This window comes from Manis javanica, chromosome 8 (genome assembly GCF_040802235.1).
Source record: "Manis javanica isolate MJ-LG chromosome 8, MJ_LKY, whole genome shotgun sequence".
In the NCBI taxonomy this organism is placed as follows: domain Eukaryota; kingdom Metazoa; phylum Chordata; class Mammalia; order Pholidota; family Manidae; genus Manis; species Manis javanica.
In genome coordinates, this window is record NC_133163.1 from 29360875 (window position 1) to 29384829 (window position 23955).

Sequence of the window (23955 nt, forward strand, 5' to 3'; positions counted from 1 at the left end):
AGAAACAGGAATGATTTCAAATAAACAACTTAATTTTATGCCTAAAGGAAATAGATAAAGAAGACCTAGCCCCAAAATTAGCATAAGAAAGGAAATGATAAAGATCAGAGTAGAAATTAATTAATTTAATTAATAATAGAGACTAGGAAACAATAGAAAAGATAAATAAAACCTGAGTTTTCAAAAAGTTCTTGACAAAGCTTTAGCTAGGCTAAGAAAAAAAAAGAGGACTCAAATAAGTAGAATGAGAAATGAAAGAGGGGATATTACAACCGATACATCAAGAGGATATAGCAATTGTAAATACACATGCACCCAACATTGAGCACATGACCATATTAAGTAAATACTAACAAAACTGAAGGATGTAACAGAACACAAAATAGGGAAAGGATAATCTCTACAATAAATGGTGTTTGGGAAACTGGAATCTATATCCAAATAATGAAACTGGATCCCTATCTCACACCATTCACAAAACATTGACTGGAAATGGATTAAAGACTTAAATGTAAGAACTGAAACTATAAAACTCCTAGAAACTGTAAAACAGGTAAAAATGCTTTTTGATACTGGACAATGGCTTTTTGTATATGACACCAAAAGCACAGTCAACAAAAACAAAAATACACAAGTGCGACTATAATAAACTGAAAACATTCTGCCCAGAAAAGGAAATAATCAACAAATTGAAAAGGCAACTTACAGAATAGGAGCAATCATTCAAAAACTATATCTTATATGGGCCTAATATCTAAAATATATAAGGAATTTATAACTCAATAGCAAAAATAATAATAAGCCCATTTAAAAATGGGCAGAAGACCTAAATAGAAATTTTTCCAAGCAAGACATGAAAATGGCCAACAGGCACAGGAAAAGGTATTCAACATCAGTGATCATCAAGGAAATACATCAAAACCACAATGACGTATCCCCTCATAACCATGAAATTGGATACTATCAAAATGATAAGAAATAACAACTACTGGTGAAAATGTGCAAGAAGGGAGCCCTTGTGCACTCACTGTAAGAATGTAAACTGGTGCAGCCAATAAGGAAACAATATGGAGGTTCCTCAAAAAATTACAAATAGAAACACCATTCCACTGCTGGGTACATATCCAAAGCAATGAAATCAGTATCTCAACAGGATATCTCCATGTTCACTGTAACATTATTTACAAAAGACAAGACATGGAAACAACTAAGTACCCATCACTGGATGAATGGATAAAGAAAATGTGGTGTGTGTACACACAGACATAGATAATGGATACATAACAGATCTTATTCACCTTAAAAAAAGAAGGAAATATTGTCATTTCCATGACATGTATGAACATGGAGGACATTATGCTAAGTGAAATAAACCAGACAGAAAAAGACAAATACTGTACAGTATCACTTATGTGGAATTCAAAAAACAAAAATGTTGAATTCATAGAACCAAATTGTAGAATGGTGGTTGCCAGGAGTTGGGAGGGTGGGGAAAATGAGGAGATACTCATCAAAGAGTACAAACTTTCTGTTATAAGATGAATAAGTTCTGGAGACCTAATGTACAGCATGGCGACTATAATTAATAATACTGTATTATACATGTGAAATTTCCTAAGAGAGTAGATCTTAAGCATTCTCATCACAAAAAAAGTAACTATGTGAGGTGATAAATGTGTTTATTAGCTTTACTGTAGCATATATTCACAATGTCCATGTATACACACACACACATACATACAAATTTATTTGTCAATTACACTTTAATAAAGTTGGAAGAAAAAAGTGGTTCTCCTATCCTAGTGCCTAGGATGCCTTACAACTCCACCTTTTCCCCATCAGAGACCCTCTTCAGATTTGATGGTTCTCAAGAGAAGCCCAAGATAGAATATACTGGGGCAGCTATTTTTTGGGCTTTTTGAATCTAATAAAGCATCATAACTCTGATCTTTATGAGAATATAGATTCTGAATTCTGGGTCAGACTTGCTGTAGCCCACTGATCCTAGTGCTGTCTTGGGGGTCCAGTAATGCTGACTCCAGCTTTGACAATCAAGATACAGTTGACCCTTGAACAACATGGAGGTTAGGGGCACCAACCCTTTGCACAGTCAAAAATCCACATGTAACTTTTGACTTCCAAAAACTTAACTACTACTAGCCTACCATAGACTGGAAGTCTTAATAATAATATAAACAACACATATTCTGTATGTTATATGTCGTATATAACATTTTCTTACAATAAAGCCAACTAAAGAAAATGCTTTTTCAAATTGTTGCATATCTCAAAAAACTTTTCCAACAAATTAATTGAAAAAAATCTGCTTATAAGTTGACCCATGTAGTTCAGATTCGTGTGTTGTTCAAGTATCGATCATATTTGCCACACATGCTAACACTGTTTAAGTAAGCATGTATCCTAATGTATTTCTGTAACCAGCCTGTAAGACTCAAACCGTAGAGCATCAGAGTCAAGCCAAGCTTACCATTTGTACGGCCCAGGGGAAGCCACTTAACTTTTTGGGGACTCAGTTTCTTCATGTATAAAATAGGGATAACAGTATCTAAGACCTCAGATTATTGTGAAAATCAAATGAAATAATATAAAGCATTTTGCATTATAACTGGAATAGAGTAAGCAATTAGTAGATAGTAACTGTTAATTTCACTATTTTTATTACTGTTCTTATTATACAACTATGAGTCTAGCACCAATTAATTCATCTAGATTCTCCATGAACACAGTAGGTAATAAATTCCATCTAAAAGCTATTCTCAAAAAATATATATTTTGTCAAGGTGTGTGCTATTCACGGCAGCTAAGATGTGTTACCATGGCCACTGCAAAGCAGTTGTTCCAATTAAAGAACACAAATCCTAGCAACTTAAGAGATGGAAACTGAAGGGAGAAGTTCCCCACAAGAAATAAGTTCTCTCTTACCATACAGGATTTTTGTTTTTTTAATTCCAGAAGTCTGACTAGTGCTATTATGTTAAAACCAAATACTTTTCTGTTTACTTCTGTTCAATTGTAAAGACAACAGCTCTTTAAAGTAAATGGGCCATTTTCATAACAAGTAATGCAACATCAACTTAAACACAAAAGCAGTTCCTTATGTGAAATGCTCCAACGAATCAACAGAAAAGACAAATGCTATCATAAAATAATGAGGAAAGGACATGAATGAGAAATTCACCCAAGAAGAAATATGGTTGAGAAATATATATAAGATAAATGTTCATCTGCATTTACCATTTTTAATGTGATCTAAAACAATGAAGTTTTATCACATAGGTGTTATCACATAGGTTTATCACAAGAGTGTTAGCAACACAGCCCTGTTACATACCACCCAAGAAATATGACTTGGCCACACATGTCAACCTGGCAACACAGATCAAAAGCTTAAAATGCATTTGTTATTCTAGGAATTTATCCTAAGGAAATAACCACCAATGTGCATAAAAATATAATGAGTGGTTAAGAGCATGGCCTCTAAAAATCAAACAAATTTAAGTTTTGTCTTTTCTACTTACCATCTAGCCTTTGGCAAATTACCTACCTGTTCTTTATCTGAGTTTCCCCATCTGTTAAATAGAAAGAATGATACCTATACATCACAGGGTATGAGCCAAAAAGTGAGAACATAAATAGAAAAAATGTAGGGCTTCAAACATTAGCTATATTATTCTTAATGGTTAAGTAAATCATGATATATTGATAAAATAGAATACTGTAAAGGCATTAAAAATGGAGCAAGCTCAAGCAAATTAATGCTCAGCCTACAGGCCAAACTTGGTCCACTGCTTGTTTTTGTAAATAAAGTTTTATTGGAACATAGCCACGTTCATTCACTTACACATTGTCTAGGACTGCTTTTGCACTACCACAGCAGTTAAGTAGTTGAAACAGAAACAGAATGCCCCATAAAGTCTGAAAGATTTACTATCTGACCCTTTATTGAAGAAGTTTGCCAACCCTTGGTTTAGAAGAATATTTACTATCATGGGAAAAGTTCTGAATCTATTAAGTGAAAAGAAGTTTCCCAATAGTAAGTTGGGTAGGTCTCCATTTTTGTTAAAATATGTACATAGAAAAAAAAGCATGGAAGTAGGTACTTTAAATGTTTATTATAACTCTCTGAATGAAGGTATTCCACATTTACTTTCTTCTTTGTGTTTATTTATAATTTCTGATTTTTAATAGCAAGCATGAGCCATTTATACATTAAGAAAAAAAACTTAAGAAAGAAACTAAAAAGGAAAAAAGCTGTTTTAATTGCAACATAGAAAGAAGACAAGTACTCTAATAGTAAAACAAGATGGAAAAATGTTTTTAATTGGTAAGAGACATGGGTGTGTATCCTTGCCTTCATTTCTTCTCATTTTCTCTCACAGATAAGAATGTGAAAAACAGGGGGAGAGGGAAGCAAGCAAGCAAGGAGGGAAATGTGATAGCAGAATTGTTACATGATGTGGACAGCAGCCAAGCTCAATACTTCCTAAGATAAGTTTGTAAAGCTTAGAGAGACATTAGAAATCTTCACACCAAAGATTCAGTTACAGCATCTACTCAGTGTAAGCAGAAGTCATGTGGCACCAAACCTCACCTGGGAAAGATAACAGGATATATTTCAGGGATGCTTCATCAACAGGTCTGTCCACCAAATGTTTATTTACTGACTACTTAGTGCCAAGCATTTATAATATCATAAGGAGATGAACACAAACTGTAACAGATAAAAAAATAAAAATATTTATGTGGTGTAGCTCCAGAGGGAAGGGTCTTCCCAGCCAGGGTGAATCTACTATAAAACCAGTGAAACTGAAATAAGTCAAGGGAAAAGACAGGCTGGGAGAAACCATTTTTTATTGCTCAGAGCTTGCTCAAATTTGTGGCTAAACCCTGACCATCTCCTCCAGCTCCAGCTCATGCTTTAACCCCTACTTCCCACCCTCGCCTTCTGGGCGGAACTCCATTGGTGTTCCTTGGTGACTGGCAGACACCAGACCAATTATGTACTAGCAACAGAGGGGAGGAGAGAATGGCCATTTTCCTCTCCACCCCTTTCCCCAGATTGAGGTTTTGCAGTGGTAAACACCTACTGACATGGAAATGAGCTAAGACTAGGTGGGAGATTCTGGAAATTCTGCAATTTATCTCACACATGACAGAGAGGTGAGTGAGGATTCTTATCAAGGAGAATCAGTTTGGGGATTTTACTCAGATGTTAACGGGGTGAATGATGCTATACCAACCACTGAATTCCAGAGGGAGAACTGTTGCAGAAGGGCAAACAGGAGTGATTTCTTTTTGCTAAGCCTGAGGAGGATTCAAACAGAGATGTCCTTTTGGCAGCTGGACATGGACATTTCAAGTTTGGAGAGGGGATAGCAATTTGGGGAATCCCCAAATCAGTGTACAGAGCACTGGACTTTGCCCCCAGAGACCATGCAGAAGAGAAGGGGATCAAGGATTCATAGGGTGGGCAGAGAGGGCTACTCCAGTGATGAAGGCTGAGAAAGAATGGGCAGAGACTGGGCTGGTTAAATGTGCTCAAGAACAATCTTCTCCAGTATTTAAATTTTGCTTAATCTGAGCTGTTTTAATAATTTATGCATCTGTAAGCAGCAATTGTGATTAATGACTGTCCCAAAATACACAAACCTTCTTTGAAAATGCATTTTTCTACAAATTTTCAGCCTTTTTCTGAGCAGGACACATGCATTATACCCTTCCTCATTTAGAGCCATGTGCTAAGAGGAACATAAATGGGAATCCATTTTTGGTTTTGCTTTGTTTCAGGCTAAAATACAAACAACAGATGTGTTAATAAGGAAAAGAAAGAAGTACAGCAGTACATTGTACTCAATCACAGTCACAATTTTAAAGTAATACCAGAAAATACCTAGAATGTGGAATTGGTCTTTGGAGGGGGTTGATGACTACCATTAGGGTGAATCTAAATACCAAGTGCTTAGACTATAGCACAGTCCTCTGCCAGGATCGGTTTGAATGGCATGGCTTACGGTGGAAGGTCCAACCCTGCCTCATAGAGAAGTCATGGAAAGTACTGTGCAGGACATCAGACCCCAGGTCAGAAGGTCCGGTTTTGCCACTAAAGGCTGAATGACACTAAACAAGACTGTTAACCTCTCTGAACCGCAGTTTCCTCAATCACAAAATAGAGATAAATAGTATCTCACAAACATATTTATTTCACAGTGTTTCACAGACATGGTATGAAGGATATGGAGTGCTGAAAGGAACTATAAAATAGAAGTGCATATTTTTTTCCAGAGTTGTTGAGGTATAACTGACAAATACAACTGTATATATTTAAAGTGTCCAATAGGATTTGAGATATGCATACATTGTGAAATCATTGCCACAATAAAGTTAATTAACACATCCATCATCTCACATAGTTACCTTTGTGTGTGTGTGTGTAGGTGGTGAGAAAGCTTAAGGTCTATTCTCTTAGCAAATTTCAAGTATGTAATATAGTATTATTAACTAAAGTCACCATGCTGTACATTAGATCCTCAGAGCCCAATATCTTAAAACAGAAAGTTTGTACCCTTGAACAGCATCTTCCCATTTCTCCCACTGTAATCCCCTTTCCTCACAGGCAATAGCAACCATGATCTTTCAGAGGTGCTGTCAGCCTGAGCAAACACTGGCCCATGGCCTGAAAAATGCGGGTCCTGGAAAAATGAGAGCCATTTGGACATTGCATCTGGAATGGAAGTAGTTGGCACTTATCCCACCTGGTATTTCAGAACATGCAGCCCAACATTTCCAAAGATCATATGCTCTTTGTCATTTAAGAAACAAGCCACCAAACAAACAAAAGCTCTCCAGTAATGTACTGGAATACACTCTGTGAGCCCTCCATAAAGGAAACATACTATTCAAGGAGTGAATGACAGGACTTGTGTGTTATTTATAGCATATGAATGTACACTGGTTTCTGAGTTATCTTGTATACCCATTCTCCTGTTGGCCTCTCTGTGGGTTCCTAGAAATGAGTCAGCACTATGCAGAACCACTGGGTCTTGGTTCCTATGGAAATATTTTCCAAACGAGGATGTCTGCAGATGATTTTTCAGTCTTCCAAACCCCTAAAAGCAAAGGCTGCAAACTTCTCTGCAAAGGATCAGTCAGTAAATATTTTAGGCTTTGCTGGTCATGTGGTCCATCTCTGTCACAGCCACTCAACTCCTCCATGGTAGCCATAGACAACTCAGAAATGAAGAGCATGGCTGTGTTTTCATAAACGCTTGATTTATGAACACTGAAATTTGAATTTCACATAATTTCACATGTCATGGAATAATGTTTTTTTAAAAAAACTTTTCTAACCATTTCAAAATGTGTGCTACAGAAAAACTGGCATGGGCACGGTTTAGGTCCAAGGGCAAGTAGTTTACTGACTACTGTCCTAAAGTTGTGACATATCATCAGCCACAGGAGACTTTTTTCAACTACTGCCTCTCCTTTCCAAGAAGGCAGTGAAGTTCATGATATTAATAATTCCTTTCAGGAAGAAAAAAACTCACTTCAATCCCTCACTGACAGTTAGGTTTTATCATCTTTTTCCTTGACTAGCTCCTTAGAGGGGTTCATCTGCCCAAAGTCATTTCAACATCCAGGTCAAGTTCTTTCTTGGCAGTTTTACTGCCAACACTATCACTTGTGCACTTTTTGATGGCAATTAGGTGCCACAACTCCTCACCAGAACATGAAAAGTGGTAGAAAGAGGCCACAGGAGGGTCAACAATAGATTGGCACTTTCCTCACAGGATAAGGGGAGTGCATTTTGCCAGTACTCTCTTATTGCTTAAGGAAAGTGTAAGGTCATGGTCATCTATTATACTCATGAGCAAAGTGTTTATTAATTGTATTGTTCAGAACCATACTTTTTATATATTCTAAAATAAAACAAGGCAAACAGTTCTATAAGGAATGCACAGTATATGGGGCTATAATAAAGGGGGTTTTCCTTTATTTATTTTGAATGCATCTGCTTGGTCATTTCCCCCCAGTGGCAATGGCTTGTTTGTATCCCAAGCAGGACCTAATATGGGCACTCAGTAAGGAGGGAAGGAAGGTCTTTAACTAAAACACTTACCGATCTTCACTGCCAGTCACCAAAGGCTCCCCTTTTCTACCCTCAAATGGATTTTAGCCAATGTAAACAGGCAACCCAGACTAAATTTAGATTGCCATACATCCACCATTCCAAACACTGAAAGGTAAACCAACCCTTCAGCACATCCCCTCCCAAGCTATGAAAAACAGATGTAATTCCCAATTATCTTTCCTTCCCTTTTCTAAGATAGACAGTGTATAGGCAGAACAATGCCTTCTCCCTCAAATATATCCACATCCTAATCCCCAAAAGCGTGCATATGCTGCCTTGCTTAGCAAAAGAGACTTTGCAAGTGTGATTAAGTTAAGGATTTTGAGATGGGGAGCTCATCCTGGGTCATCGGGGTGGGCTCTTTGGAATCACAGGTTCCTACAAGAGGGAGGCAAGAAAGTAGGGCCAGAGAAAGAGGTATGATGACAGCAGCAGAAGTCAGTGATGCAGGGTCATGAGTAAAGGAATGTGGGCAGCTTCTAAGAAAAGGAAGGAAGTGGATTGTCCCCTTGAGGCTCCATTAGGAATATAACCCTGTCAAATCATTTTAGACTTCTGACCTCTAGAATGGTAAGAGAATGGACTGGTTTTGTTTTAAGCTGCTAATGTTATGGTAATTTGTTACAGCAGCAATGTGAAACCAATACAACAGCTTCTAAAAGTGTTTAAGAGAGAAGTGTAGTATCTAAGAAGACAGCCACTTCATATTATTGCATCTAACCCTGAAGAACGAAAAGGAAGTTCTACTCCTCTCTCAAGCTGGGTCCCACCACTTCAGAAGTACTGACATATAAATAAAATGAGACACAATATGGAAGGTTGAGAGAGGTGAGTGGGCAGGTAAAGAACAGTGTAGTCATATACAAAAAGCATTAGCCAGGAGGACTGCAAAGCAGCAGATAGAAATGGAATGTGACTTATTTATAGCAAAGCCTGCCTCCCCTCTCAAGTGTGTGACAGAAGAGCTGTTTTAAAGTTTTATTCTTCAAACTTGGCTGCAGAACTTGGCTGCTTCTCAGAACTGTGCTTTTGTATTTAGCTTGAAAACTTAAGAAGCAACCCCATGGTTAAACTGTAGGCAGAGGTGGTGCAGTCAGGAAAAATGCTGTGGGGAGTGGAAAGAGGTTGAAAAGTTATTCTTATTGAGTTAGTTGCTTAAGAAAAACAAATAGAGAATAAAATAGCAAATGACTTGGAAAAGTTCCAAGTTGAAAATTTCTGAATGCCCCAGCATTGAGGCTGTCAAGATGAAGGTGGTATTGCAAACCCAGTCAGCCATTAAAAGGGGGGTCTGGTGTAGAAAAGAGAGGAAAGAAAACCCTAATTATTAGAAATCCCCTAATTATTAGAAACCCCCGCAATCTGTTTCTGTAGTTCAATAAGCTTTGAGAAAAACTCAAGGAAGCTCAGTCTACATATGCAGAAACCAATACTGACCTTCTAGAAAACAATATATTTCAGGAGTTATAATACAGGTTGTGTTTTTGACTTAGGAATTCTAAATTTTGCTATTAATGATAAGTAAGAGAATAATTAAACTATGGTATGTTATTTACTGAGAATATAATGTCATGTTTAAAACTATGATTATGATTCTGGCACAGACTGATGTTTAGGATATGGGAGGGCAACACAAATTAGTGCATACACTATGATTACCCACTAGATTAATATTATACATATATATATATGTATATGTGTATACTGTTGATACAAATCAAAAAAACAGACAAAATGTTACCTGTAGTCATAGTTGTATGGTAGGAATATTTGAGATTTTTTTTTCTATAGTTCACGCCTTGATTTTTTTGAAGTTGAATTTTCTTTTAAAATGGAAAAACAATGATTTTTTTAAAAGGAAGGGAAGAAAGAAAATCAGTTGGCAGAAAGTTCAGCTTTACAATGTTTTACCATGCAACTTTCAGTACTAAAACTATTCTAATTTTCTTGTTTCAGGATCTCCATATGAAGAATACGGCTATTATTATATCACGTATATGTCCTAAATTTAGTATTATAAAATATGCTACCTCCTAAATACATGTTTTGTTTTCTGATCACCACACCTCTCCTCATACAACTCCTATCACCTAAAATCATTTCTTGGCTCTCTTTCTACTGGACCAAATCATACCCTTTCATAAAGATGCAATTCAAGTCATTTTCTCTTCAGATTTCTTCCTCCTTGGCAAGCCCATGCTGTCCACACCAACTTTCCCATAATTAATAACAAACAGCCCTGAGAGCTCTTTTGTTGTTCTTTTTACACATACTTCAAATTCTCTGTTCTTAAAAAAATCACAGACTTTGGACTAAAGTAAATCTAGATTCAAACCCCAATACCAGTTACTGACTCCTCCTGGTCCTTAAGTGTAATGCAGGGTGCCCACCTCCTACCTAACAAGCTACTCTGAGCTTCAGTGATTCGGCATATGAACAAAATCCAGGGCAGTATCTGGTATACAGTGGGTAGCCAATAAATGATTATTTTCTTCCTTAATCTTGCACCAGCCGCCCTGCACTGAAAAAAGTACTAAAGGTAGTTCTTTGGACAAAAGAAAAGGATCCCAGAGGTAAGCACAGAGATGTAGAAAATAATAAAGAGCAATGGAAATAATAATTTTTAGTCAATCTGCATTGCCATTATATTTATCAAATAAAACAAAAATTTTTACAAGACAAAAATGATTAAAGCCTTGTAAGATGTTAAAAATGAAGAATAAACATTCTGACCATATCCCAGGATGTCAGCGACCATCTTGCTTTCAAGGCAGTTATTTGATCTGCCAGAACAAAAGCCAGTAATCTGACTATGGGACCATCCCAAATATGAATCCTATCCCAATAAAATTATTTAACTGATTCTTCTTCTACAAATATTTGACTTATTTACATCTTTGGATACTATTCACCACAGAGATATGAATATTCTTTTGGAGTGGATATATGTCTATAGTTATATCTGTATCTTTGCATATTTTCCATTCCCTTATTGCAGTAAATTTTTAGAAGTGGAATGTTAACCAAAAGATGTGTCCATTTTCAGTTTTGATTTTTACTGGGAAGCTCATAGAGTTTTTTTTTTTTAAAAAAAAAAATGATTCTCCTATCCCCCCATGATTCTTAACACTTTGTATTTTCCTTTCATAGAGATCTCTTAGCTTTTAGTTTTTCTTGTTCAAAATCCTGAGAATGGGGTATTTACTCTATGGTCATTCAAATTCTCCATAGCATAAGGATACTACGAGGGATGGTCAATAGTTAGAGTAATAAACTATCTGCCAGAATGTAAAATGTTAGACTCTTTGAAATGAAATGGGGGAAAAAAACTTAGAAAAGTGCAATGATGACTTAAACACAGCACAGGCTTTTCAAATTAGAAAGTTACACTCATGGAAACACATCATACTAAACCACACTGAGCTTTTCTCCACACTAAAAATACCATCCCTTTCATCTGTGGACACTGATACCACTGGCCTGGGACGTGCCCACACTCCTGTCTCCTGCCAGCCAAGATAATGTGATGGGGAGCTTTTCCTCTGGCAGGTCTAATCCTAAGGGAAAAGGAAAACAGAACAGTTTTTTCCTAAGGCAATAAAATACCTTCAAAATATTTAATGAACAGAATCTTCAAATGCAGATGGAACAATTAAATTCGTTACCCAGAACACTTGCTGAAGTTAGTACTTGGGAATTTTACTTAATGTTTAAAAAAATGAAAGAATGAAAAGAATGAAAGCCCTGAATGTTCAAAACCAAAAAGCATTTCTTTTCAAACATACTGACTTACCTGATTTTAAAGTTTCACTTGGGCTAACTTTTTAAAGAAAATGGAAAAGCAAACAAGGCTATGGAAGAATAGACAGATAATAAAATATAGATGTCCTTATTTTAGATTGTGAAAGCCCTAGAATGTTAGCATAGGAAGTACTTTGGAGACACCCAGCCTCACTGGACACAACTGGCAGAACTGGACACAACAAAATGCAGGAAACAGTTGTGTGTGGCCACAAGTGAACTGGTGGAACAGCCACAATACCCAGACATCCTGGTCCAGTTAGGCACCTTTTTCCATGACACTCTTGATTTATCTACCTACAAGCAGGAGAGGGGCAGGAAATCCAGTTCTACAGTTATTTGGTTCAAAACTTTGTTGGTCCCAGGAAACTTTCTGACAATTGCCAGGTGTAACCAAGTAGAAAGATCCCTCCCCATTCCTCCTCATTACTTTTAAATCCATTCCATCTCATCAGTCACCAAATCCTACTCCTAAACATCTCTCCAACACATCCATTCATCCACATACCACTGCTGCTGATTTTCACATCACATTTTCTTCATCTGAATTCCAGTAAAACTGCCAAACTATTCTTCTGCTGGTAATGCTACCATTTCTCTTACATCCTCCACATTGAACATGGGACTTCCCCATTTCAGGTCCTTTGGTGGACAGTTTCCTTATGAAGTAAAACAGGGTCTCAATGACTTCCCTTTGCTTTGGGGATAATACCTGAATGAGTCAGAACCTTATCAGTAAATAAATGGCACACATAGCACAATTCAAGGTTTATCTCACAAGGTGCCAAATATAAAGAGGTGGCAGAGTATAGGGGAATGGTAAGAGAACACCCAAGAACCTCCAACCTGTGGATGCAGAACTTGGGATACATGGCTTCTAAAGTGACTCACAAGAATCTCTACTTCCAGGTACTTCTGCCCTTGCATAAACACCATCACCTGGTGGTGGAACTTGTGATTTGCTTCTAACAAAAGGGATGGGATGTTATGTCCAACATTAGGCTATGAAACAGTGAGACTCCTACTGCTAGTCCCCTTCTCTGCCTCTTCTTCCTTGCTTGCTCTGATGAAACAAGCTGCCATGCTGTGAGCTGCTCCATGGAGGGACGCATGTGGCAAGGAACAGAGAGTGTTTCTAGCCAACAGCCAATGAGGAGGCAAGACCATAATTTCAATAGCACTTGAAGAACAAAATCCAGCCAATAACCACATGAGTGAGCTTAGAAGTGGTCCTTTCCCCATTTGGACCTTCAGATGAAACTGCAATCCCAGCCAATATGTTGACTATGGCCTCATAAGAGAACGCGAACTGGGGACCCACCAAATCTGCACTTGGATTACTGGCCCACAGAAACTGTGACATAATAAATGTTGAGTTTAAGCTATTGAGTTGTGGGGTAATTTTTTATGCAGCAATAGATGACTAATAGAAGCTGGAACCACCCAGACGATGAAAAGATGGATAGAGGAAAAGGGTATCAGGGCCCAGAGATGCAGAGCAGGCTGCCTTGAGAGGAGCAATGACCTCCATTCAGTCAAGGGACACAGCCAGTGCAAGACTTTACAAAATAGGATCCAGGGAAAGAAATAACCTGACTTTACTTCTCTTTTTCCCTCTCATCTCTTCCCAGGCTTCTATTGACCAAATTCAATTGAAATGCAGAGATCACAGGAGCCCTGTAGATGTAGTCTACCTTCCCTCTGGGATGGAGAGCAGCACGGAGAGGCATGGGGCAGGGGCATGGAGATGCAAAAGGAAGATATACTGTCCAATGTTTGGCATGATGTATAAGATCTTCATGTATAAGACTTGGCTTCAATCTCCCTATCCAGCTTCATCCCTTCAGCATAGAAACCTAGCTCCACGAAAATAGCCACTTAAAGTTTCCACTTAATTTATGACACCACAATTCTGTCCCTTTGCAAATGGAAGTTCCTCTGCCTCCTCCACTTTTTCTCCCCTTCTCTGCCACATCAGTTCCAATCATGCTTCAGGAATTAATGCAGGTGCCCAATCCTCTGGATGCTTTCCATAAAACCACCATCCTCTCTCCTGCTATGGACCTCACGACCCTTGTACCTTGTCCCAGAGCCCTCAGCTTGTCTCACCAGTTATATATTGCCATTGTTGAGGTACCCATCTCTGCCCCACGGACCAAATGATACTGCATACATATTTGCTTATTAAATAGTTTCTAATCCTCATACACCTTGGCCAACAGGATCTGGAGGTTCCCTGACTCTTAGCTGTGCTGGACTCTGCAACTGTCATCTATGATTTCCAAAACAATGCCATATTCCCAGCTTTCTCACCAGACTTGCCTCTTCCAGGCTAGGATTTTCCCCTTCTTGCTGCATACCACTGCCTGTGTAACTAAAATAGTGCTGCATTTACTTTCTGGAAGTATGCCTAAACAAACTTCTGCCCAGGACTTCAAAGGACCCAAATCACTAGGGAAAGAGATGTTGGGGTGTCAGAGCCACACAAAGGCAAAACCTACATTCCTGTAGTGAAGGAGTGAATAACTAGAAACTAATGGGTTAAGAAAGCCAACAATCATAAGGCTACTTAGCAACTCCTTTGATATGCAATAACAGTGGCTCTTTCTCCTTTCTCTGAAACACAGAATTCATCCTCATTACATATTACCGATAATTTCCAGTGCTGCTGTTTAAACACTGTTTTTGCTATCTGTGTGACACACAATCAGGACTACACAATGATAACTGTACAAATGTCTTAAACGTTATTAGTGAGCCAAAGAAACGGGTCACCACCAAGTTAACTTGTAAATGTTAAATCATTTACAATTAAAATTATTTGTCTGATGCCTGACTACATTAGGTTTTATCTCAGTCCAATTAGGTTACGTAGGACTGGTTTAAAATATTTCAAGAAAAGTTCAGAAGATCCTTAAACATGCCTATAGTCTCACAACATTGTTTTGACATCAGGAAAGTGTATGACCTCTGAGAGATCAAAAAGTTACAGAATGAAACTTTGAAATCATTGCAGAAAGGTATGTGTACATTATCTAGCCCGTTCCCCTCACTTTACAAAAGAGGAAATGAAGCCAAAGTAATACTGTACTCGTGAAGCTGATGGTGAGTACATGGGGTTCATTGTATCATGCATCTTGCTAATTTGCATGGACACGAATATATTCTTTTTCATTGTAAATTTATTATTTTTGTATCAGAAGTATTTCATCATTGGGAAGGAAGGAGGAAAAGAAAGAGGAAAGGAAGAAGATGAAATAAGAAATAGAGCCAGGATAATGAAATTGCCTATCCAGAGAACAAAAACAGCAAGTGTGAGAGCCGGGGCCAGATATGCAGAGCTCTCTGGTCCCCGTTTGGCAATTTCTACCACACTGTATTGCCTCTGACCCAAGTCTGGGCCAACATAAGCTACAGTTTTATCTGTCCACCTACCATCTAATTGTCCTGAGTTCTATCAAATCAAATAACCAGTACAGCTGGAAATTTGTAGCTCTTTGCAACCAATGCTCCAGCAAACAGAATGAAGCTTGGCATTACAAATGTTCAAAGTCACCATTATTCAAAGCTCCAAGAATAAGCATGAAAACCAATGGTCTCCTACACAGTATATTCACTGATATAATGTAACGAATGTCTGGTAAGCCCCAGCAATATGGTAATGGCCGTTTGTGACTGATAACATGGCAGCAGAGGGGACACTGCTGGGCAGCCAGGTTGTCTGGAAACAGTCACAGTTTCACTGGGAAATTGTGACTTGCTTTATGCAAGTTATGTATCTTCTCCATACCTTAGTTTTCTTATCTATAAGGAGGATATTGACTAGATAATTTCTGAGATGAAGGAACTAAAATCCCTTAATTCTAATTCTATGACAGGAAACTGGTTCTTCTACATCTTGAGAGATGTGTAAACAATTAGGAAGTCAAAACTCACTTCAAAACATCAACTTCCCCACTGTTTTGCCACACATTATGTACCTGGCCATTGTAAAAGATGCTAAAAACCTGCATTTCAAATTTAGCTGGGCATCAGATTCTCCTGAGAACATTCCAAAACTCAGATTATTAGGACCCCTGTTCAGACTTCTTAAATAAAAACATCTTGCAGGTTGGAAGGGATTCTTTGAGCATCAGCATTTTTATAAAGCACTCCTAAATCATCTGAAGTACAGCTAGGTTCAAATATCATCACTATGTTGGGTAATTCAATGACCCAGGATGTTTTGAATCCAGGAGTATAAAAAAAGTTATCAGGTCTTGGCGACTTAATGAATAATTAAAGTTCTCTTTTAAATAGATTCTTAATGTGACCAATACATTTTTCATACACACCTCCAATCCAAAATGTGAATATGAGGGATGAAAAACTAAATTAGAAAGTCGGTTCAAGTTCAATAAATAAATCATACCTTGGGAAAGTACAGCTTCTCACAGTTAATGACATGGAAAACATGAAAAGAAAACGAAGAGTATACTGAAAAGTGTGGGCTTAAGAAACCCACCCATCGTTACTCATACGCTGGAAGGTTACCATCCCAAATGGCACATAAAAGTCATAACACCATTACAGACAAAATCATCCCACTTATTACTGGGAAGCTCACTCAAAAACTCCATTTGACTTTTTAAATATCAGCATCTGAATCAACACAACGCAGTCCAAGCAAAAATTTCACAATGAAAAGTTCTGACACAAGGAACAACAAACAAGAGAAAGAAAATAAAAATGAAAGCACTAATCACACACTTTTTAATATAAATTTTTGTTGTAGATCTCTAAGAAAAGGTTTGGTTTTATAGCTATAACCTTGAAAAAAATCATTATACCAGAGGACTTCCATTGAAAATGTTTTGAATTGTCCTTGGTGACAAGATTCGATCTTTACGGACACCTTGAGGATAGTGTACTGCAGTAGGTAGGTAAGTCTTGGTCAAAGCCAACAGTCAATCTATAGCACTAGGAGTAGAGACCTATTGTTTAAACACAAACATGGCTTAAGTTAGTCAAATTAACTAGGTTTAAATGATTCCAGGTCTTGGACCTATGCTGAGTAATAAGTGTCCCTTCTTTCTCTCTAACAGATTGAACAGATGTCATGTCCCTTTTACAGTATTTAACTAATATTGCAAATGACATGAACACACCTATACCCAACACACAAATCTGTCATCAGGAAGCAAGATATATTTATAGCACAAACACCAATGATTAGTGGTTATCTTTCTAAAGAACTACAGCAATCTATAACTTTGTTTATAAATTAAACCAAAAAAAAAAATAAGTTCCCTTTTACCACCTAAAAAGTAAAAATCAAGTTCCCACAAAATTGTTAAATTTTTCCTTTCAACATAATACCAAGCATTCTCATTGAAAGGTGTTTGACTTGCATGACTTTTACATTTCCTATCAACCTTCAATAATCCATTGATTTCCAGTCTCCTAAGTAATACAAAAATATTTGAACTGTTTTCCTGGGTCTTAAAAAGGCAACTCACTGTAAGAATGTACACTAGCTCATTTATTAATGGCACTAACATTTACATATTTTATAATTTATTTCCTCTCTCAGTGTCATGCCTTTATAAGACCTAAACATAAAAGCAAAAGCAGCATTCATTATGGACCACCTCCATGCCAAGCAGGATGCAAGACACTTTATGTACTTTACCTAAATGAATCTTCACAATAACCCCACAAGGTATAGCCTACCCCCTACCTTTTTTTTTTCCTTTTATAAATGGAGAAACCAAAGCTCACAAAAGTTAAATAACGGACTCAAAGTAATACCACTGGGTAGTGTTGCAGCTTTAACCCAAGTCTGACTCTGAAGTCCATGTTCCTACAAACCTGGCATAGGGTCTCCCAGTTTGGGGGGTTTAAGAAGGTAATGATGAATAAATATCTTTCTAGTATTCCGTATGACTCACTAATTGGTTAGCCCCATTAACCTACTTTTCCTTTACTATAACTTAATAAGCATCTCTGTTAGAGATGGGTTATCTAAGTAGTCTCTTGCAAAGCAAAGGATTAAGGAATTTGATACTAAAACAAGATGAGCTTGAGTTCTATTTGAGAAAATTCACCATACTGGGCACCCATGAATATCTAGTTCAATATTGCCCATATGATGAACAGAGATCAAACACAGTCTTTTAGAATACATAGCACCCAGCAGACAATTCAAATATTTAGTGAAATAAATGAATATTAACTGACTTTCCTTATTAATAGGCAGTATAGGTTAAATTTTCACAAACATGCAAACTTTTAAAAGGTATATATTGGGAAGCAGTTATTTCCTCAAATGCAACATGTGCATGAACAAAATTTATGTGTCGTATTTCTTTCCTTTAAAATGTATTATTCTAAATGTGCCTATTTGAATGACTAGCACCAATGTCCTTTAATAACCCAAGGTCAAAAACCTGGTCACCTTTGATTCTCTACTCACCACCTAATCCTATATTCATTTAGTTTCCAAGTCATTTTAAATTCAGATTCTTTAATTCCTCTGCTCAGTCCCATTCAATTCTGAGGTCTACCTCCCCTGCTAGATTAATGTCCTCCTTACCTTTCTCACAGATACAGAAATGTACCCCCTACGGCCTCCACTCTCCCTATGCAATGTCCTAACAATGCATTTGGCACACTGAGGCAAGACTTATTCTCCCAAGGAGGTGTTGATTTTACAACTCCTGGCACAAAAGTTTTTCATGATTAAATTGCCGATGATTCAGCATTCTAAAATCTGGCTCCAACCAGACTCTTTTCCCAAAAGCTTACCTCCATTTATTTCTTGTAATTCATCCTATGTCCAAGATAGCTCGTCCTGGTTGCTGCTCACTTTCTCCAACTCTTTGCCTTTGCTGAAAGCATCTCACCACCTGGAATGCTGCTCTTCCTTCCGGCTTTCCACAGAAACCAATCCTACCCATCCTTTAAAACTGAGCTCAAAGACGACTGCTGCCCATGTCCTCTGAGGCTGAAGTAATTGTCCCCTCGCCTAAGATTATATGACACTCTACTTTTACTTCTCTTTTGGAAATTAACAAACTCTATTACAGTTATTTGTTTACATCTTATGTTCCTTTACATCATATGTCTGTATCTAATACACACATACCTCTGAATCCCCTAGAGCATCTAGACCCGGTCTTGTACATCCTGTGGTCAAAACACATTTGACTGATAAATGTGACACTAAGGCCTCTACATCAAAGGAATGCATCTCCACCTGCATTGCTTAAGCAATCTTTAGGTTTAAAGAAAACTAAATCGCATAATATTTTTCAAGTGTTCAATACCATGTATGACAAAACTTAACTTCCTTGAATTTTAGAATTGGAGAATCAGAAGATATGAGAAGAAAACAATATTCATTTATCAGTCAAGGCAGTTTAGGCAGAAAACATTTGTCAAGCTGTCAACTATTCAGTCACCCCTACACAGCGCACGCACACATACACACACACACACACACACCACCAGGATCCTTAGCGTTTAACCAGAAGCCTTACTTTGCGGTAGACGATCATGTTTGGAGAACTCTCCTCTGCATCAGCAATTCCCACTGCTCTTTGGTCCCCAGATCCCTGAGCCATCCTGGATGTCTTCACTTACGCTGTAAAAATAAATGAATAGACCATTAAGACATGAGAAAATGATAAAAAGAAAGCTTTGTAATGTAAAGAACTACATATCTTGAGGCAAGTGGCATGAAAACAAGATATAACTTCTTATTTTTCCTCATTAATTTAAAGTATTTTTTTAATTTAAAGGATGATTGAGGTCTTGTTGTATACTACATTCTTCTATTCCCAAAGCAGCATGTTCTTTATTGTCAGCCCAGAATCACCCTAGGGGTGAGCATATGTTGATCTTAAATAATCTTCTGAAGACAGATAAAGCCCATCATTTTGAAGTTGATTTTGCCTTATTTACCAAAACTCACTTTCTGATCAATTCTATGTATTAAAATCTGCTTTTTTTTTTTTTCAGGGAAATGCAAATCAAAACCACAAGGAGATCCCATTTTATATCCACTAGGATGGTTATAATATTTTTTAATTTTCTTAAAACTCAAATAACAAGCATTGGTAAGGATAAGGGAAAATCGGAATCCTGCTCATTGTTGGTAGGAATGTCAAATAGTTCGATCACTATAGAAAGCAGTGTGGTGGTTCCTCAAAAAGTTAAAAATAGAATTACCATACAACCTGAAATTTCCATTCCTAAGTATATACCCAAAAGAAGTGAAAAAAAAAAACTTGAACACAAATGTTCACAGCAGCACTATTCACAACAGCCAAACAATAGAAGCAGCACAATATCCATCAACTGGTGAACAGATAAACCAAATATGGCCTATCCCTATAATGAAGTGAAATTCAGCCATAAAAAGTATAAGTCCTGATACCTGCTACAATACAGACTGACTTCAAAAACATTATACTAAGTGAAAAAAGTCGGACACAAAGGTCACGGTAATGGACTGAGTGTTAATGGCCTTCAAAAATTCTAGCCCCCACTGTGATGGTATTAGGAAGTAGAGCCTTTGGAAGGTGATTAGCACCCTTATGAAAGAGATCCCAGAGAGCTCCCTTCGGCCACATAAGGACGCAGGTGGGAAGGAAACCATCACTGTGAAGAATCAGGAAACAGGCTCTTCCCAGACACCAAATCTGCCCAAGCCTTGATCTTGGACTTCCCAGCCTCCAGAACTGGGAGAAATAAATTTCCTTCATTACAAGCTCCCCAGTCTAAGGTATTCTGTTATAGAAGGTCAAACAGGCAAAGACAGTCATATGTTGTATGATTCCATTTATATGAAACATCAAGAGTAGGTAAATCTACAGAGACAGAAAACAGATCGGCAGTTACCAGTGACCAGGGGGAGGAGGGAACGGGGTGACTGCTGAATAGACATGTGGTCTCATTTGGGGGTGATGAAAACATTTCTGAACTAGGTAGAGGTGACGGCTTCACAACACTGTGAATGTACTAAATGCCAATGAAATGTAGGCTTTAAAATGGTTACTTTTGTTATGTGAATTTTACCTCAATTAAGAAAAAAAGAATATTTTTAATTCGGCATTTTAAAAAGCCTGAAAAGATAACAGTTGGACAATGATAACATATGGAATGTTTGAGTAAAGAAGTTCAATTCTTGGGGTGACACTGTTTTGCTAGGTGACCTCAAGCCAGTTAAATAACCTGTTGGGTTCCCTTTGTTAATTTCCTTTTAAACTGAACACATTGAAAGCCTGCCTATGTACCCAGAATCAGGGCAAGGCCCCTTCCTCTACATTGCTCTTATCAGGAAATGTGAATTCTACCAAGTACTCACAGGTAAGGGTCAAGTAAAGTGAGTGCAAAAGTATCATATAAAGCCATAAAAGTCCTATACAAATGTTATCCCTAATCTAAGAGCCTGCCTGGGTTATTTGCAGAAAATTCAAAGACTTTTCATCAAAGAAACTTTTATAAATACCATATTTGACAGAAAAGGCCATTTCAATTTAAAATAAAAACTCAGGAAACATTTTATTATAAAATAAGTTGGTATCAAAGGTCATTTCATAAAAACAAATTTGGGCAGAAAATGAAGAAGAAACAGAAATTTATGGAAAGAATTTAAATGTCTAAAATATCCCATCTGAATAATGTCACTTGCTTTTGTCATCTTTTATGAATAAAGATGCATCTTAAAAGTTAGATTATGTGGAGAGAGAAAGAGTATCACTCTATTATCTCTACCCACTGTAATATGAGTATTCCTATGAATACAGTACTACATGGAAACACTGATTATTATTCTAATCAGTAGTTCTTAAATTTAAATGAACAACACACTGTTTAATTTTTAAACGGCTATTTACTTGCCTACTCCTTTGCCTTGATATAGAATATGACAGAGCATGAAAAACCAAAATTGAGTCCATTTATGTATGCTCATTATCTATGTAACAGAGACATTTGGAGTTTCTATTGCTTTATTTTAAAATGAACACTTTCACTTTAATGAGCATATTATCTTCCACCTAGAAAAGTGTGTTATCACAGCAAGGTTGAAAATGACCTAGAAACAGTCGTGTCAGCCCTCCCCTCACCTTTCCCTGGTCACCCCCAACAGAAACACTTCTGTGTGTTAAAATGGACTGATGTTCCAGGATCTGGACTTCAGTCTGCTAAGTGCATGCAGATAATCTCTGTTAGGAATTTTTGTGAGTCTAGTATGTAGTAGAAGAGCTTCTATTTTTGGTTCCTCTAGCAACTCATTTTGAAACTCAGACAAGTTATTTCTCTCTTCTGTCTAGAAAGAATCATTTCTAAAATAGTGATACAACTTTCTAGTCTGTATGTCAATAGATGTTAGAGAGAACTGGATGTGAAATCTGCCTAGGTAAGGATGTTCTAATTAAATTCATTGACTATTAAGCTGGGGTTCATGAAATTAAAGGACTAGATTTTCACTCTTGACAATATATTATAAAATGTTTATCTTTAAATAAAGTACAATAAGATGAAATAGGAGTATTTTTAATTTAGTGGCAGAGAAAAACAAAACCTTCTTTATGTTATTTATATATACTTATTCTAATATTTGAAGAATGTGAATGTTTTTCTGAAAACATACAACTACATTGCAATAGAAAGAAAACACGTTCATAATATTCTTTCCTACATGGCATAAAATGAACAAAAGAGGGAAACAGAAAATGTGTTAAGATCATGCATTTCACAGTCTCCAAGAAGAGGAAAGGTATCTTAGTAGATACAAGCCTGGCTTCTCTCATCAGATAGATCTATGTCTGAATCCAGGCTCCACCACTTACTAGCAGTGTGATCTGGCACAAGTTGCTTCATCTCTCTGAACCTCTTTCCTTATCTGTCACAAATCACAGTCCCAGCATAGTGGAAATCTTCCTGAACTGGGAGGTCTGGTTCTGAAACTAACTAGCTGTTGGAATCAGGTTAAGCCACAGCTTCTCTGGACCCCAAATGGACAATAGCTATAAAATGATTTCTTCCAGGTCTGACCTAGAACCTCAGAATTTCAAATTTCTAACTTCCCTTCAAAGACTCACTGGAATGTTCCCCACCACTTTTCTTCTGTCATCTCTGCCTATATCCTAGCCCATCTCGTCTATGCATGATAGTGCTCATGCTGAACCCAAAGAACTACAGAACTGCATCTGTTCCCAGACTCAGCATCCCTTGGAGCAATTCCTGCAATACCAGCACCCACCACCAGGTGCAGTGGGATTTAACATCTGTTCTGGGTACAAACCAGGAGCCTCCACTCAGAAGGCTCCATGCTAGGGCTTGGAGATAACAAAGGTTATGTCCGACACAGATACTCACACAGAAGTTTGAGTGTAGGAGGGGTGACAGACATGTCCATGAAAGTGGGACACTGTAATGTGTGGGTGTTCAGTTATGAGCACAGAGCAGAGGAAGCAGAAACTGAGATCAAGGCAGAAGGATGAAAAGGAGTCTGGTAGAGGTAAAAGAGGCCATTCCAGCCTTGGTGACAACACAGGCATGGACACCTGAAGGCCCAGGAGTGGTAGATGCCCAATAGAAAAAACCGTGAAGATGATGTCATCTCAAAGAGATTAAGTGGGAGACAGCCAAGTGTGAAGAGTGAAAGAATGGAGACTTGCGTGAATCTCAATTCATATGATTTTGTTTACTTGTTTATCAGGAATCTCTTCCATTGGAAAGCCTATTCTGCCTGGGTGTAGTCTTTGTCAATGGGGTTCACCCCTCTACTCCTGGTACCTGGAACAGGGTCTGACACATAGCAGATACTCAAACATTTCTGAATGTATGATAGAACTGATAAGATTTCACCAAGATGTAGCGTATTCCCTCTGGAACATTCTTACAATAACAAGATAGTAAAACTCCCCAACAAAGAAGACTCTTAACACCAAAAAAGACTTTGTTTATATGTATTGAATCACACATGAAGATTTTCCCCAGGATTTATTGATAGG

At 37.5% G+C, this 23955-nt stretch overlaps 1 protein-coding gene and 1 long non-coding RNA gene across 4 annotated transcripts in view; one reads left to right on the forward strand and one right to left on the reverse strand.

Annotated features, from left to right (window-relative positions):
- LOC140843252 (uncharacterized) overlaps nucleotides 1–8851 on the forward strand; it is a 50510-nt gene extending 41659 nt beyond the window's left edge. The window contains exon 3 of the long non-coding RNA XR_012120860.1: nucleotides 8777–8851. This is a non-coding gene — a long non-coding RNA (uncharacterized lncRNA). The remainder of the gene's footprint in view (nucleotides 1–8776) is intronic.
- Nucleotides 1–23955, reverse strand: part of RGS6 (regulator of G protein signaling 6) — a 530176-nt gene that overhangs the window by 486999 nt on the left and 19222 nt on the right. For all 3 annotated transcript variants that reach the window (XM_036997960.2, XM_073242184.1, XM_036997925.2), the window contains exon 2: nucleotides 19471–19574. In XM_036997960.2, coding sequence (XP_036853855.2) covers nucleotides 19471–19554 — 84 coding nt within the window. In that variant the 5' untranslated portion in view covers nucleotides 19555–19574. The remainder of the gene's footprint in view (nucleotides 1–19470; nucleotides 19575–23955) is intronic.